Source organism: Balaenoptera musculus, chromosome 15 (assembly GCF_009873245.2).
Source record: "Balaenoptera musculus isolate JJ_BM4_2016_0621 chromosome 15, mBalMus1.pri.v3, whole genome shotgun sequence".
NCBI classification, from domain to species: domain Eukaryota; kingdom Metazoa; phylum Chordata; class Mammalia; order Artiodactyla; family Balaenopteridae; genus Balaenoptera; species Balaenoptera musculus.
Window position 1 is genome coordinate 50,734,204 of NC_045799.1, and position 13,653 is coordinate 50,747,856.

At 38.7% G+C, this 13,653-nt stretch overlaps 1 protein-coding gene across 2 annotated transcripts in view; it reads right to left on the minus strand.

The window, feature by feature from the left end:
- Positions 1-6,641: 6,641 nt before the first annotated feature.
- The window catches only part of MEIOB (meiosis specific with OB-fold), a 32,912-nt gene continuing 25,900 nt past the window's right edge, over positions 6,642-13,653 (minus strand). Inside the window, exons 11-14 of one of the 2 annotated variants that reach the window (XM_036826839.1) lie at positions 12,931-13,084; positions 10,995-11,178; positions 10,192-10,278; positions 6,642-7,044 (exon numbers count right to left, since the gene is read on the minus strand). In XM_036826839.1, coding sequence (XP_036682734.1) covers positions 6,934-7,044; positions 10,192-10,278; positions 10,995-11,178; positions 12,931-13,084 — 536 coding nt within the window. In that variant the 3' untranslated portion in view covers positions 6,642-6,933. The remainder of the gene's footprint in view (positions 7,045-10,191; positions 10,279-10,994; positions 11,179-12,930; positions 13,085-13,653) is intronic. The other variant, XM_036826840.1, reaches the window with a different exon arrangement.

The following is a 13,653-nucleotide window of genomic DNA, read 5'->3' on the forward strand; positions in this document are numbered from 1 at the left end:
TCTCTGCTGCACAGCAAAGTGACTCAGTTTTACACATATAGAAATTTTTAAAAAATATTCTTTTCCATTATGGTTTATCCCAGGAGATTGGATATAGCTCCCTGTGCTATATAGTAGGACCTTGTTTGTCCATTCTAAATGTACAAAACCTGAAGTCTTGACCACAACGCAGGCTGCGTCTTTTAAGTAGATATATTAGAAAGTTCAAATGTTTAGGTATTATGCAACCCCCAATTTATAATTTATTATGAGGAAGTGTCATAGTTGGATTTGTTTATAAAATGTCATGCTATCTTTTATCTTTTTTGTTTTGTTTTGTTTTGTTTGGCCACATCCGGGCCGCAGCAGTGAAAGCCCAGAATCCTAACCACTAGGCCACTGGGGAACTCCCTTCTTTTATCTTTTAATAACATTTCTTTTTACAAATGCTTAAGCAATAGATGTTTATTATAGAAGACTCAGAAAATATGTATAAGCTAAAAACCAAAACACCCCAAATTTCATATGCACAGAGACAGTCCAAATTAAGCATTTGGTGTACATTCTTCCAAATCTGCAGATGTAATTGTGATCTTTTAAATACAATTTGTTCATATCATACACTTTTCTAACCTTTTTTCACTATATATCGTGACTGTCTTTTCATGTCAGTCAGCACATTTCAGTGATTGCATATGATGAAGTCAGTCCTCCATTTTTGGTCATTGAGATATTTTCTAATTATTTGCTAGTAGTTATTTCCTTTGGCTAGGTTCCCATAGTGGGAGAGATGAATCAAGGGTATGCTTATATTGAGAGTTTATTAGTAAAACTATCAGATACTAGGTCCAGCTGAACCAAGTCTACCAAGCTGACAGATCTGAAAGCAAGCTAAAGGTACACAGCGGGAGCAGTGTTCACATATGGCCCCCTTGGGTGAACAAGTCAGCATCCAGATAATGTATGGTGCCCCTGAGGTCAATGTTCACCCAGTGGTGGCACAAGCTTTGTCACAGACAGCTGCTATCAGCATTGCAGGTATAGCACACAAACTCCTTGACTGCAGGAATCAAAAAGAGAGATACCAATTCTCATAATTCCTGATGTTGCTAAAATCGCAATAATCCTAATACCCAGAAAGTACATTTTCACCAACTTTTATTTTTGAATAAATTTAAACCTACTACAAAATTGAAAGACTAATACAACAAACTCCATATACCCTGCACTAAATTCAACAATTGTTGACATTTGCTATGTTCATTCTCTCTCTTCCCACCCCACACCCTGTGTGTATACACACACACAAACACACACGTTTTGGAAAACTGAAAACTAAGTGAGTTGCAGAAACACTCTACCCTTTCAGCATGCATCTCATAGAAATAAGGACATTCTCCTATATAGTCACAATACCCTTATCACAACTTTTAAAAAATCCATGATATTATTAGTTCATATAGAGTATATGGCTTGACATCTGTTCTTCTGGACTTTTTTTTTTTTTTAATTGTTCATTAGGCATATACTGTGAATATCTTTCCAGGTCGGTGCATATTTTCATAACCACTTTTAATGACTGTGTCTTAGATCATGTACCCCAGAAGCAGAGCCTTACGTGGGGATATTTGTTCACGTGATTTTTAGGAGTGCTCTCAGGAGAAAGGAAGTGAAGAGGAAGTAGAAAAGGCAGGGAACAAACTAAGAAAGAACAGGGTCTCAGAACTGGAGATGAGCTTCAGTCCACTGACCATCCCAAGGGGAAGTCATTGCCAGAATCTGCTCCCCCACCTCTCCTGTAACTTCCCCAGGTAATTCTCCAACCTTCATAGAGGCTGAGGGCTAGGTGCCTACCAGAGATCTGGGTGGAGCCCAACACTCCCCTAGAGAAGCGGTGCCCAACGTTTCTAGCACCAGGGACCGGTTTCATGGAAGACAACTTTTCCACAGAGGGGGGGTAAGGGGAAGAACGGTTTCCAGATGATTCAAGTGCATTACATTTATTGTACACTTTATTTCTATTACTATTACGTTGTAATATATAATGAAATAATTATACAACTCACCATACTGCTGACAGGAGGTGGAGCTCAGGTGGTAATGCAAGCCATGGGAAGCAGCTGTAAATACAGATGAAGCTTCGCTCCCTCTCCGGCCACTCACCTCCTGCTGTGCAGCCCGGACCAGGGGTTGGGAACCCCTGCGCTAGAGGTTGCATAGGTTTCAAATGCTTTGCTACTAGAAACTATGATGCAAGGAACATCCTCCATACACATATTTGGCACTTGTTTATTTCCTTAGGGAAAGTCTTAGAAGTGAAATTGATTAAATAGTTTGCACGTTACATTTTGATACTTTTTGCCAAATTGCCCAGGGGAAAGGATATACTAATTTGTACTTGACAAAGGATATACTAATTTGTACTTGACCTTTTTGCTCACACCCTAGCCAACACTGGGTATTGTGGCTATGGTCTTTTTAATTTGCGTTTCTCTGATTAATAGTGAAGCTGATATCTTTTCGTGTGTTTATACAGTTATCTTTTTTTTAATAAATTTATTTATTTTTGATTGCGTTGGGTCTTCGTTGCAGCGCACGGGCTTTCTCTAGTTGCGGCGAGCGGGGACTACTCTTTCTTAAGGTGTGCAGGCTTCTCATTGCGGTGGCTTCTCGTTGCAGAGTACAGGCTCTAGGCACGCGGGCTTCAGTAGTTGTGGCTCGAGGGCTCTAGAGCTCAGGCTCAGTAGTTGTGGTGCACGGGTTTAGTTGCTCCGCGACATGTGGGATCTTCCCAGATCAGGGATCAAACCCGTGTCCCCTGTATTGGCAGGTAGATTCTTAACCATTGCACCACCAGGGAAGTCCCCACAGTTATCTTCTTAACAAGACTATTGGGCACATCTTTGGTGTAAATGTTGGTGTAGGATCTGATTTCAAGGAAGTTTTATATTTCCTTTCAATACAATTAATTCATATGCTAAAACCTTCATATATTCTAAAGGGAAAGAGTAAAGTAATTGTAAATCTAATAAGATACTAGAAAAAAATTCAAATTATAAAAGCAGAATAGACATAATACAACAAATATATTGCCAAATATGAGTGCCAATGATATTGCTATACCTCGACATTTACAATAACTGGTACTTATTTTCTTTTTTTAAATTTTTATTTATTTATTTATTTATTTTTGGCTGTGTTGGGTCTTCGTTTCTGTGCGAGGGCTTTCTCTAGTTGCGGCAAGCGGGGGCCATTCTTCATCACGGTGCGCGGGCCTCTCACTGTCGCTGCCTCTCTTGTTGCGGAGCACAGGCTCCAGACGCGCAGGCTCAGTAGTTGTGGCTCACGGGCCTAGTTGCTCCGCGGCATGTGGGATCTTCCCAGACCAGGGCTCGAACCCGTGTCCCCTGCATTGGCAGGCAGATTCTCAACCACTGCGCCACCAGGGAAGCCCCTAACTGGTACTTATTGATCATATACTAAGTGCATGAGTCTAAGCACTTTACATATACTAACTTATTTAGTCTTAACAGTTGCCAGCAGGAGTTGGTATATTATTATCCCCATTTACCAAAGGGGAACCACAAATGTGGAGAAGCTTAGAGCTGGAGTCTATCCTGGGAGTAGCAGAGGGGGTTGAGCCTGCAGCCACAGAGCCTGCCCACTCAGCCACCTCCACATCTACCTCCTCTAACTTGGCCTTCATGTCCCATCTATAAAGTGGGCAAAATAACAGTAATTGCATAAATCAGATAATATAAATAAAGTGCTTATTACAAAATCCATCACATTAAAAAGTATTCAATAGTGTAACATTGTTGCAGCAATTTAATATCTAGAAACTTATCCCAAAGAAATAATTAAGAATGTGGCCAAAGATTTAGCTACAGCCATCATTTGTAATAGCAAAAAATGGGAAACATTTTAAATGTCAAATGTTATTAGATTGATTACATTCACTATCATATACTCATATAATAAAATAATATGTAGCTATTGAAATTATGTAGAATATTTAATGGCATGAAAACTTTATTATAAATTATTAAGTGTAAAAGCAGGTTATAGTATAACCTGTATTTGTAAATTATATGTGTTTTTAATTTTTTGGTTTTATTTTGTAAATTATATGCTTTAACATAGATGGATAGAGAGATGATAAAAACTCAGGAAAGACATTTACAAAAATGTGAGATGCTTGTACACAGATGTTCAAGGTAGCTATGATTGGCTAATCACAATAGCCAAAAGGTGGAACAGCCCAATTGTCCACCAAGATCTTAATAGATAAACAAAAGGTGGTACATTTATCCAATTCATACATACTACTCAGCCATAAAAAGGAATGAAATTCTGACACGTTATAACATGGATGAACCTTGAAAACGTTATGCTCAGAAAAATAAGCTAGACACAAAAGGACAAATATTGTATGATTCCACGTATATCAGGTACCAAGAATAGCCAAACTCATAGAGACCAAGTAGATCAGAGGTTATCAGAAACTGGGGGAGGGGGAGATGGGGAGTTCTTGTCTTAATGAGTACAGAATTTCAATTTGTGATGATTAAAAATTTCTGGAAATGGATAGTGGTGATGTTTACACAAAATTGTGAATGTACTTAATGCCACTCAACTGTACACTTAAAAATGGTCAAAATGGTAAATTTTATGTGATGTATATTTTACCACAATAAAAAAACAAAACAAAAACACATTTATAAGAAAAGAATATACTTTCTACCAGTTTAAAAAGATTGGGATGGGAGATTATGGGTTTTCTTTTCTTTCCTTTTCCTTTTTTTTTTTTATCATTTTCTCTAATTTTTCTACAATAAACACATAAAACTTTATGATAAAAAATATTTAAAAAGCAAAAACAACTCCAGGGTTCCTCAAGATGAGTAATAGGTGGATAAATATATATTGTGTTTCTGCCACGTACAGAGTATTGAACCACAACAACAAAAACCCTCACCAAAGCAGAATTAGGAAAGGAAAACTGTATTTAAATGAACCACTAATAGAAGATTAGGAAAAATTATATAGTCACCAAACTATTTATGTAAAGCAATATAAAACATGTAGATCAGAAGTCACTAGGACCAGGAAAAGCAGCTTCTGGAGAGTAGCAGAGAAATAGAGATCCTGGACAGGGAGTTGTAGATTTTGTGTTGATGGGACAGAATGCTTCTTTCTTTCATCGATACTTCAAGTACCTGCATTCTGGCTAATCTACAGCCAAATTTTAGATACTGACCAGTTTGTAATCTTCATTCTGTGAATGTGTAAGTTAAGTAAGCTCTGTGAAGTACCTCTGATTCAGTGTGGCATGACAGCTAGCCCTGTAGATTCCAATTTCATCAGATGAAATAAGCAACTGTGATGTCCCTCTAGTGACAGGCATGGGGTCTCCTTAGTTAAATGCCACTGAGAGGTCACCATGGTAGCAGTGAGGAAGTCATGCAGAGCCCTCTGCTGCCCACTAGGCCTTCACAGGCCTTGGTTAGGGAACACTAAGTACTGCATATGCACCTACTTTGAGAATGCTGGTATTTTGCACCTGTATTATGCAGTTGAGGCTAGTGGTGAAACAGCCAGAGCAGCTGAGGGCCATGGACTATAGGAGCCCAGACAGCTGGTTCTGGCACCCAAAGTGCCAGGTGTTGGCACTTTGACACCTGCTGCTAGAGGTCAGAGCCCCAGGAGGCCTGGCACAGCAGCGCCGGACACACTATCTAAGCCAGGCATCCTTGTCCCTGCACCACTCTCCTTCCTTCCTTCCTTCCTTCCCTGTCCACCTTCACAATTCACCCTGATTAACACACCTATCCCCTCCCCGAGGGAGAAAGGAAGGAAGCCCTTCATCAGGTACACTTGATATTTGCACAACTATGGTCAAGATCTTCATTACATCATTTATTACCACAATTTAGACACACTAAGTGTCAACTCATATCCCTCCCCCATGGCTGCATATGGTTAAAGCCAGAGAAAACATTACTGACAAGATAAGTTTATCTCCCAACACCAGCTTTATAAAAGAATTTCGTTCACTTACTTCTTCTTTTTTTCATTCCTGTGGTGGGTGAAGTGTAGCCTTTGAAGTGCCAGACCCAAATTACGCTGGACAAACCTCCCACACTGTGGATCAACACTGACCGCAGTGGTGGGTCTGTGCCCTGAAGCAAGTGACCAGTGACCGGAGATGGTGTGGAGCTGAGCAGAGCGCTCTGGGGCTGCTGCAAAGGCAGCTGAAGTGGAGGGACCGTCCCCCTGTCAAAGCAGAGCAGGTCGCCCACCCTTCCAAGTTCCTAAGACTCGTCACCGCTTGTGAAACTTCTGAAGTTGGTCTCCCCCGAGTTGATTCAGACTCACAAATGTCAAGCCTGAGTCAGCAAGCCTTCACAAGCATCGGGTAGCTCTTATGTGTCATCAGAGAAAGCAACCGACTAGAAGAGCTCTACAGTGATCAAAACAGTTGCACAGCATCACCCATGGACTTCTGCCGTCCCCACCCAGCACTGGGAGAACCGGTCGTCTGTGCCCATCAGCTCCAGCAAAGTAGTCTGAGCCATATCCACGTTGTTTTATAGGTTCTGATCTTTCTCCAGGCAAACAAGACAAAGAGGAAAGGGGCTTAAGAAAAGAAATCATTCATATCTGTGGGAAAGATTAAACTTGTTTATTAATTCATGCAAACACTTTCCAACTTGGGAAGAGAGAGGGCAAAGCCAGTAGAAAAGGCCTTCTAAGAAATGAACTTGAATAAGAGGGAGATTTTAGGATTTACTCTTAACGGACTCCAGGGGGAAACAGAATAACAATTTACAGAAACATTCTCACCACATTTGAACAAAATACAATTTTATCTGTAATTTTCAAACTCGTTTTCCACTTTAAAGGCGGTTAAAACTCGTATTCTTTTCCAGAGTTTAAAATGACGTCTGGTTTTTAAATATTTCCTTGTCCAGACAAGTTCCTACTTGCCTCGATAGGATCTGCGAGCTTACAGGAGAGCACACTCACTCTCAGTCCACCCCTTGCTCTGTGAGATAAAAAAAACTGCAGGGAGAAAAAGAGAGTTAGTTTCTAAAATCACCTGGTATACAAAGCTGAAAACCAACGACCACAAATAAAGAACAGCAATGAGTTTCCTTCACAGATATGAACAAAAACTTCAATTAAAGCTGTAAGACAATGGAAAGAGTTCCAGTCTCAGGCAGAGTTGGGAGAAAAATTATAGATCTGGCTTCTGACAGTGATTTTGTAAAAATCCACATCAATTTTTCATGACCTTTTTCTCAGGTAGGAAAGTTGGGATTTCAAATCCAACAGGTAGAAAAAAGGGCTTAAAGTGTGTTCAAACAACCAGTTGTGACAGACGTGAACCCGCAGCAGTAACGTGACCTGTTAGAGCACAACGATATCATGATGCAGTTGATTAATAATGATGTCTCACTTTTTACAATTTACAAAGCACTCTCACCTACATTTTATTTAGTATAGAGTGGAAGGACACATCAGCTAGGCATTTTAATTTCCTTCATTAATTAATGAATTGAATTAAATCTTTGACATGTATTCATTTTATTTTGTATGAGTCAATTTAACCTTTTTGAAAATTATTCTTTAACACTAATATCAGATCTTACAAGATCTGTGATACTAATATCACTATGTGTTTTAAAACATTGAAATGAATAACTCACTTTGAAATCCCTCCAAATGAACCACTTTAAGTAGCCATTATTTTTAATTGAAATATGATAAATATACAAAATGTCCTATATGGAAATCCTTTGTTTTTATCTTATTAGCAGAGCAATGTAAGTTCTTATTTTTTAAATTACATGTTCTGTTTTAACTGATCTATAACAATTGAAATTGTATTTGAGGCTCACAATCTTTTTTTTTTTTTGAACACTTTTATTATTTATTTATTTTTTGGCTGTGTTGGGTCTTTGCCTCCGTGCAAGGGCTCTCTCCAGTTGCAGCAAGCGGGGGCCACTCTTCATCGCGGTGCGCGGGCCTCCCACTATCGCGGCCTCACTTGTTGCGGAGCACAGGCTCCAGTCGCGCAGGCTCAGTAGTTGTGGCTCACAGGCCTAGTTGCTCCGCGGCATGTGGGATCCTCCCAGACCAGGGCTCAAACCCGTGTCCCCTGCATTGGCAGGCAGACTATCAACCACTGCGCCACCAGGGAAGCCGGAGGCTCACAATCTTTATTACATTTTGTGATATAATCACTACCTGCTTGAAATCTTTGTTAAATCTGACAAATATCTTTTTAACATATTCTTTGGAAAGGTACAATATCCATTTACTTGAGAGCAATTTGTTGCTATATTTGAATCAAGTTTGGGAAACTATAAATAAATTACCATGAATTTAAATTGATCAAACTCAGAGCAACTGGTACCTCCTGTTTGGAGGGAAACCACAAAGTTGGACAAGGATCTGAGTATATGCTGATTTGGGAATAGACAGTACAGTATTTAGGTGGATTCATGCAAATGGTGGAAGAGATGCAGTATATTACTGTAATTTTCCCCCTTTGGCCTAGTAATGAAGAGGCCTCAAACTGAGGTCCTAGAAATATTGTTGAGGCCATTGGTGACTCCATGTCTGCAATCTATTCAGATATGCTTGAGGCTGCAAGGAAAGGAAGCCACAGGAAAATGGGAAAACCTGCTTATGAGGCTGAGATGGAGCAGACCCAGTGTTCTCAAAGACTCTTTCAGGGTATCCATGAGATCAAAGCTATCTTCATAATAATACGAAAATGCTGTTTGCCTTTCTTACTCTCATTCTTTCACCAGAGTGCACTGTAGTTTTCGAGAGGCTACATGACATGAGATGATATCATTGTTCTAACTGCTAAAAGAATGTGTGCTCATGAATACATTTAAAATTTTTCTCAATGTTAAGTTCTAATACAATAAATGTTGACAGATATAACTCACTTAAGAGCTCAAAAATTTTTAAGAGTGTAAAAGAGGAAACATCTGAAATAATGTAGACTGTAGCCCTATCTCACCTGTGACCTGGGGCAAGAAGCAACATTTCTTGGTCCTATTTTCCTCAGTTGCAAAACAAGGGGAGTTTGTCCCACTGCCCATTTTACACTTTTAACACTAAGGTTCTGTGGCCTTCCAACACTGAAGTGTTGCTATTGCTGTGGGAGTCTGCTCTGATAAGAGTTGTAGGAGCACAGAATTTTAGAGGCTTAGAGAAGTTAATTAACCTCCCCAGGGTCCCATAGGCTGAGGAATGGTGGGACTGGGAGTCAAACCCAAGTCTGTCTCACTGCAGCATTTAACTTGCTATTGAATACTGCTCACTGAAGTGAGGAGCATCGTACATGGGGGCGGGGGGGGGGGACCCAGCTTTGACTCTAAAGCCCAGTTCCTAGCCTTGGAGTTAACATTAACGGAGTTAATATTTTCTTTGTTGGTCTTTTTCTTTTGTATCATTTGTAACTTCTTTATACTATATGAAAAAAGCTGATTACTTCCACTGTTTCTATGGTAGCCAAATCCTTCTGCACATCTGGGAACTGGGCATTATTAAAAATAACAAATTCCTGGGCTTCCCTGGTGGCGCAGTGGTTAAGAATCTGCCTGCCAGTCAGGGGACACGGGTTCGAGCCCTGGTCCGGGAGGATGCCACGTGCCGCGGAGCAACTAAGCCCGTGCGCCACAACTACTGAGCCCGCATGCCACAACTACTGAAGCCCACGCGCCTAGAGCCCGTGCTCTGCAACAAGAGAAGCCACCGCAATGAGAAGGCCGTGCACCACAACAAAGAGTAGCCCCTGCTCGCTGCAACTAGAGAAAGCCTGCACGCAGCAATGAAGACCCAATGCAGCCAAAAATAAATAAAAATAAAAATAAATAAATTTATTTAAAAAATAACAAATTCCCTAATTTATTACATCATACTCCAGGATTTTCTTATTGCTTGAACATATAGAATAACATAGTACTGGGACTTCCCTGGTGATGCAGTGGTTAAGAGCCCACACTACCAGTGCAGGGGGCCCAGGTTCAATCCCTGGTCAGGGAACTAGATCTCACATGCATGCCACAACTAAGAGTTCGCACGCCACAACTAAGGAGCCTGCCTGCCACAACTAAGACCCGGCGCAACCAAATAAATAAATAAATATTTTTTAAAAAAGAATAATACAGTACTATAAAATGCACTAACTTTTAAATAAATTTTGCTTCTTTCCAAAAGAAATTGCCACTTTAATGCTGTTTTCTGTTCATCCGTCATTGCAAGAAACTCATTTACCTGGATAAAAAAAATTAAACAAATATTTCCAAAGAATATATAGATAACTCATCTTGACAATAATGTAAAACAAATTTGCTCACTGGAAATGGAATTTTATCCATAGTAATTACTGGTCAATTCTCTTGATGGAGGAGATAAGGCTAGATAGAAAGGCTCTAAACTGAATGTCTGAAGCCAGCCAGGTGGCTCGGCACAGAAAGCTCCCCTTAACAAAGTGGAAACCACTGAGGTTTAATGGTAAACTTCATGAGCGGGTTCTAACAATAAAAAACATCAAACCTAACATCAAGCACACAAGCTAATCTCTGCTGCTGTGCTATGGGGCAGACTGAGGAAGAGCTCGTGGCTGACCTTATACACCTGGGTAGGTGAAATACTGCCAAACCCTCCTCACAGAGGACCCTGCTCAGTGTCTCCAAGGTGTTGTTTTGCCCATTGTTATTTGACTATATAAAATGTCATGTTTATTCTCCACTGTCACCAAGGACCTCTCTTGTTATTCCTAACAGTTAATGTTAGCTAGGATTTTAATATGCAATATGTAATTATTTGTTCATTAAAACAATGTGTGTTTAAGTCAAGATTGATTTTTCCCAGACTTCTTTATTAATGAATTAATTTCTATCAAATGTTCACCAAAATAACCTATATGTTTGGGGAAGCGAATTCAATTTGGAAGTATTTCTAAACATATTTTCCTTTTTATTATTTACCGTGAAGCCCAAAGTCTCCTCAGCAACACTTCCTGTGAGACTACAGGAATGGAGGGTACCTGTGTGATCAGTAAGATCAATTAGCATATGGAAGCTGCGAAAAACTGATTTAAATTCTGAAGAATCTTTGTTGCAAGTTGTACAAGTGCTGGATGCTTCATTTACAACGTAACCACAGCCTGAACTGAAAAGAAACAAAGACAAGATAGAATGTGAAGGCCCTAAGTGACAAATCTGATCTCTAGCAGAAGAATTATCACTTAGACTTTTAGCCTAAGTCAGCACCTGGAATATTTACAGAGTAAGTAATTACAGAGTGCTCAGCACTGAGCAGGGTACAAAATAGACCTACAAAATAGCAAGGAACAATGCACAGCAATACAACATGCTTTCTATTCAGTCAACCTCATTTTCAGTATTCCTGCTTCAGAAACTGGGACAAGCCAGTCCTCTCACAGTTCTGCCTCCTACCTTCCCCCATGCTGGGGTTCTTGCCCAGGATCACTCCCCAACTGGGGCCTTCCTCACTTGCACCCCAGCTCCCCCCCTTCTCTGAACAGCTGCACAACTTACACTTCAGCACGGACTTACACCCTATCACATCCTATTCCATGTTGTTGCAGGTATGTTTGTTTATCTCCTGGCTCACAGTTTGAGGGCAGGAATCCTGTCTTGTGCCTAGAAAGCCTGGGTTCCATGAATGCTCACTTGGTCCTGTACTAAGTCCTCTGTACATCCACAGAATAACCTGAGGGTTGGGGAGGTTCACACTCTAAATGCTGCTAGTACTGCTAGTGACACATTCTCCTCTCTTTAAGGGGTAATTCCATGCTGTTTTATATTTTTGAAGCAGTCATTACTTTGCCAATTTGAATAGGAAGACTAATTCAAATTTCTCAAGCAGAGGGAATGATCTGAAGATACTGGTTTCTTGTAAGCCACAGATCACTTTTGAATTAAATTTTAGATACTTTTCCTCAGATATCAATATTAAAGATGTAGGAAAAATAAGGGAGACAATAACATTGTTTTTAATTTTTGAAAAATATTTTTCAAAAAATAAACACCTGCCTTACACAACAGCCTCTACATTAGTTTTTTTCAACTTTAATACCAAATCATACAATGTTTTAAAAATCCATAGGCCAATTTCTTGATTGTGGTGGTTGATACACAAACCTACACATGATAAAACTATATGAAATTTCACACACACACACACACGATGCATATTAATCTGGGGAAATCTGAATAAGATCAATGGATTTAATTAATGTCATTACTGTCTATGATGTGATACTATAGTTTTGCAAAATGTTACCATTGGGGGAAACTGGACAAAGTGTACAGTTTATATATTATTTCTTACAGTGCCATGTGAATCTAGAACTATGTCAATAAAAATGTCAATTATAAATCCATAGGGAGACTTTCACAATAACATTTTAGAATTTTCTTGCCAAGCATTTTTTGGCTAAGATTATTAAATCTACTTGGGTTTACTTTTCTATGCAAGTAGATACTAACTTTGACCTAGGAGAGGTTGGAAATCATATTCTTCATACAGTTGAAATAATTTATTAAAATGATATTACTTGTATTGCTATAGGATGTGGTCACCAAAATAATTTTTGAATTGTCATAAAACAATAGTTTGTCATCCCAGTTAAAAGTTTCGGCATTATTATATCTTTCTATTTTAGGGTTGCTGAAACACAGTAAATTAAATTTTGCTTTAAAAGGCAATTATAATTTTGAATCTAAATAGTTTGTCAAATGCATAACCACTTATGCATAATGCATAACCACTATTCAAATGCATAACCACTATTATGTCAAAGAATAGCTTAACTTTTATAGAGTTTAAAATTTATTAACAATAATTGTTTTTATTTCTTATAAGAATGAACTTTCTAAAAGTAATTTGGTTGCTTACCATCTATTTCGAACTACTTTTGTAGTTTCATCATCAATGTTCAGTGTAGAAATGTAAGCATAAAGAATTCCATAGATAGGATCAGCTTTTCCTTCATTCTTCAAAGCTTTTACCTTTAATTGTTCAACTGTATAGACATCAACTATTGTATTTACTAAAAAAAAAAAAAAAAGTCATGTAAGTTCTAAATATATTCTAAGAACTCTGAAGGATTATATCCAAATAGAAAAGCTACAAAGCTCAAATGAGAATATGTAGTAGCTTAAGTTATGTAATAGAAAAATTATTATATATGATATATTAAAACTGATTATATAAAAGGACATAAAAGCAAAAAAGGAAAAGAATGAGAAATTAGTCTTTATTAAAATGAATAATTTCTGATCATCAGAAGATTCCATTAAAAGAATGAAAAGGCAAGCCATAGAGTGGGAGATGCTAGCAATCTATAAGGAGATAAAGGATTCATATCCAGAATATCTAAAGGATTCTTAAAAATCAATAAGAAAAAGACAAGTCAACTCAATTTTTTAAATGGTGAAGAGACTATATTTATTTATTTATTTATGGCTGCACCGCGAGGCTTAGTTCCCCACAAGCCACGCTGCACAGCCGAAAAACAAAACAAAACAAAAAAAACAAAAAGAAAGAAAGAAAGGAAACGTGTTAAATATCCCCCAGGAAAGCATAACAAAGTTCTTCTTTTACAAGTTAATGTGACTT